This window comes from Pygoscelis adeliae, unplaced genomic scaffold (genome assembly GCF_000699105.1).
Source record: "Pygoscelis adeliae isolate BGI_AS28 unplaced genomic scaffold, ASM69910v1 Scaffold537, whole genome shotgun sequence".
NCBI classification, from domain to species: Eukaryota; Metazoa; Chordata; class Aves; order Sphenisciformes; family Spheniscidae; genus Pygoscelis; species Pygoscelis adeliae.
The window spans coordinates 724618-728557 of record NW_008825213.1 but is presented as its reverse complement, the minus strand read 5'-3'; the positions used below and the strand labels follow the sequence as shown (position 1 = coordinate 728557).

Here is a 3940-nt window from a genome sequence, read left to right as displayed (position 1 = left end):
TGAATCCTGGACCACACGCACCGACCAGCTCCCACACGCAAGCAAAGGTACCTGGACCGGCTGCTCGCAAGTGCCACGTGCTCTGACATTCACTTCCACATCAGAATGGAAAAATATTTCCTGCGCTGGAACTGCTGGTCCAAAGGAGGAGCAAGGGGCATATTTCAGCCTCCTGCCAGTTCTCGCTGCTGAACGCCGCTCGAGCCAGCAGCTGTTTGCATGGATTGGGAAGCGAGGAATGCGGGAGAGCTTCAGTAAGCCAAAACTACACGAGTCCCCGAGTTAAGGCAAACAAGAGAAATAAAAGGCCTGAAGTTGCGGTTCTACTGAGAAGGCAGAGCAGGGCCAGACCGGAGGGGGTGCGGGGCAGGGGGGGCACCTCCTCCACACGTCCCCGAACTCCCCTTGGGGACACGGCTCCGCCCCGGCTGCGGGGCGAACACCAGGCACCCTGCTGCCACCAGCGCCGATCCCGGGAAAGCTCCATCGAGAGCAGGAACTGCCCGCTCCTCCACCCCGCCCCGCAGCGACGCTGGGGAGGGGGCCGGGCCCCCAGCCCCTCTCCAACTCGCCTTATTGCTATAGTCAGAGCAGCAGAGCGGCCAGGAGGAATTCAGGAGTTCGCTGTTTTAGGAGAGGGGACGAGGACATGTCCGAAGCCAAGGATACGCCATCATGAGGGTGGGCTCTCATCTTTCTGGGGAAGGGGAAAGGAGGGAGCTGCCGTTCTCTTGCCAGCCCGGCCAGTGGTGCCAGCAGCGCCGGGGCTGACACCGGGAGAGAGGAGAGTTGTGCTCATGCCCAAGAGGAAACGCACCGTCCGCTCCAGGGCCTCCGGCCCTCTCCCAAGCCTGGAGCTGAGGCTGTACAAACTCATTGCACCTCCAGCAGCAGGGACTGGGGAGGGACACTGGGGGAACTGGAGAAACAGGCAGAAACCCCCTGCCCGTCCCCCCGCCCCGCGGCTAGTTGCGTTGGCTGGCCAGCTCCTGGGAGATGAATTTCCGAAGGCGCTCGAGGTACTGGCTGTAAAGTTCAATGTCATTGTGCCCGGCCCCGTCCACCCACAGCGGCTCCACAGCCTTGGGGCAGCGTTCAAAGAGCGCCAGGCCGTGGGAGAAGTCGATGACTTCATCCTCCGTGCCGTGGATGATGAGGACGGGAGAGGTGATTTTGGAAATCTTCTCGATGCTGCCAAGAAGGTGGGTGGGGAAGAGATGAGAGAGGGGGGTAAGTACAGGGATCAAGGCACTCCCATTCCTCCTGCCCCCCAAAACACATCCCCTCGGGGCCAGCGACCAGGAAATGCTCTCTGATCACAGCAGAGCACGGGGACAGGGAGCTTCTGCCAAGGATGAGCTCCAGGACAAGATCTCCCCCGGCGTGACAGACGAGGACCAGACAGCGGTGACAACAGCCCCGAGGGACCTAGGCAGGGCTGACGGAAACCGCTGCAGGACAGCGTGAGCCCAGGCCCTCCCCGCGCCTGGATCGGCCGTGCCAGGCTTTGAGGAGTGGAAGCACGGCTGTTCTCAGCCCGGCCCCAAAGGCCGCGCGAGGCCATCGGGATGCAGAGCGTGGGCTGGTGGCTCCCAGCCACGGCTTCCGGCTCGGGGACCGTCCCTTGGGCCCTGCTGGCCTGGCTGCAAGGGAGAGGCGAAGCAAGAGCTCGTCCCACCTCAGTGCTGCCTTTCCGTGCCACTGCCCCTGCCCTCTGCAGAGGGGGGAAAAAAAGCCCAGGAAATTACCCTTAGGGGAGAGAGGGGTCCCAGGGACCCCCGGGGCTTGTGATACCTGACAAGGGGCTGGTGGGACAGCCCCAAAGCTGACGGGCAGAGACACTGGGACAGGATGGCCAGGAGGCGATGCCACCAGGGGACGTGGGGTACACACGTGGCATGGCCCTCAGGAGGGGGCACGGTGACCCCAGGGAGGGTTACGATCCCCCGCAGGGGACCAAAAGCAAGGCAGGAGGATCGCGATGGGCATGTTTAAGCCTATCGTGGGAAACAGGTCCACAGTTGTCACCATAACCCCTCTTTGTGGCCAGGGCTGGCGTCCAGGACAGAGCTGGTCCGGGCACTGCCCCTCCAGAGCTGACCCCTGTCCCCTGCCCCTTCTCCTCAGGCCACTCACTTGGGGAAGGCATCGAACCAGTAGGTCTTCTTGGTCTCGGGGAAGGCGACTCTCATGCCAGAGGTGAGTGGGGAGTGGAGCACGATGGCAGCGCACTCATAGCGGGAGGCCAGATCAACCGTGGGCACTGTGCCGATGCTTTGTCCATATAAAATAATGTTCTCCGGGCTGATTCCATACCTGGGAGAGGAGAGGGCGGGTCAGCGCTCAAGCACCAGGCAGCAGAGCCCCATCACCAGTGTGATGTGGGGTCACCCTGCTCTGCCACGGCACCCTGCAAGGCTTCCTGGGGTGGGGTGGGGGGGAACGGGGCTCTGTCTCCCCTGCCTTCCTCCAGCTCCTCACAGCTGGGCCCAAAGCAGCTGCCCTGCACCCCCCGGCAGGACCAGGCAGCAGCCAGGGCTGAGCTGCTAGATGAGTTGTGGGGGGTGTGTCGAGGCTCACCCTTGCCAGGAGCAGGGTTACGGACGGGCTCACGGACCCCGTATCGCAGCCGCATGGGGCAGCCCCCAGTGCCCGGGGCATGCTGCGAGCCAGGCCTGGCTGCAGGCAGGGCGGAGGAGGCAGAGCCCGTCACGGGGCTGCACCTTGAGCCCGGCTGGGGAACCGGGGCTGAGCACAGCCAGGGGAGAGCCTGGGAACAGCAAGACGGGGAGCACAGCTTGTGCCAGCGCCCCCAAGCAAGGTCATACCCCCACAGCATCCCTGCCCCTCCGGGTCCCCATGCCTGCACCCCCTGCAGCTGCTTTCCGGCCACCCCTTCCCGTTACGAGCGGCCCGGATTCCCTCTCCGGGAGATTTCCTGTTTTCCAGACTGCCGGCCTGCAGGGTTTTCCAGGGCATCCTCCCTTCCCCCTGCCCGACACCCCGCTCACCGCGTCCGCAGCGCCTGCCATGCGGCATCGATGTCGGAGTAGAGGTTCCTCTCCGAGGGCTTGCCCGTGCTCACGCCGTAGCCCGAGTAGTCATAGGAGAAGATGTTGCAGTTGATGCGGGTGCCCAGCCCGATGTAGAAGCTGCTCATCTGCCCCAGGTCCACGGCGTTGCCGTGTGAGAAGAGCACCGTGTACCTGCAGCATCAGGGAAAGCCGGGCCAAGCGGGGCACTCCGGGGGGCCGGCCCGGGGCCTTCGGGGACAGATGTGCCTGGGCAGCGCAAGCCAGGACATCAGCTTCGGAGGCCGAAAGCCAAACCCCAGGACGCGAAGGGCCAAAACCCCTCTGGCCACCAAGGAAGGTCCTCGCGACACCCCCGGTCCAAGCCCAGAGATACCCAGACCCTCCTCGCCACCCAGGGCCGGGGGCTCGCTCCCAGCAGAAACGGGCAGCCCGAAGGCAGGATGATTCTGTTCAAGTTCTTGAGTCTATTTTTGGTAAAAAGCTCAGGATTTGGGGCCGTTTGCCCAATGGGGATTTCAAGTAAGAATTCTGACAGCGGATTTTTTTCTCCCCTGAGTCTGGCAAGACACCAGACGCTGGGAGAGACGGGAATTGTGGGAGTGACAAGGCACAAGAAATTTCCACCATAAGGGGAAAAACAATGTTAATCATAAAAATTAACACTAATAGCGCACTGATGGAACCTTGTCTCTCTTCTGCCAGAGGGAGGGAGCAGGACCCGCTCCCTGCTGAGCCCCCGGTTGGTCCAAGAGGTCTGTGGCCAGGTTGTCCCTCCATGTCCCAGCCTGGATGCCCCAGAAAGCCCCAGCAGGAAGGCGATAGCACGACGAGCTGCTGGGAGGACAGACGGCGAGCGAGACCTGATGCCCCGGTGGGTTTGGGAGGGCCGGATCTCCGCCCCCCCC

At 63.1% G+C, this 3940-nt stretch overlaps 1 protein-coding gene across 1 annotated transcript in view; it reads right to left on the bottom strand.

The window, feature by feature from the left end:
* Window positions 1–605: 605 nt before the first annotated feature.
* The window catches only part of ABHD17A (abhydrolase domain containing 17A), a 9592-nt gene continuing 6257 nt past the window's right edge, over window positions 606–3940 (bottom strand). Inside the window, exons 3-6 of the mRNA XM_009329090.1 lie at window positions 3719–3869; window positions 3012–3206; window positions 2137–2316; window positions 606–1191 (exon numbers count right to left, since the gene is read on the bottom strand). Coding sequence (XP_009327365.1) covers window positions 966–1191; window positions 2137–2316; window positions 3012–3206; window positions 3719–3869 — 752 coding nt within the window. The 3' untranslated portion in view covers window positions 606–965. The remainder of the gene's footprint in view (window positions 1192–2136; window positions 2317–3011; window positions 3207–3718; window positions 3870–3940) is intronic.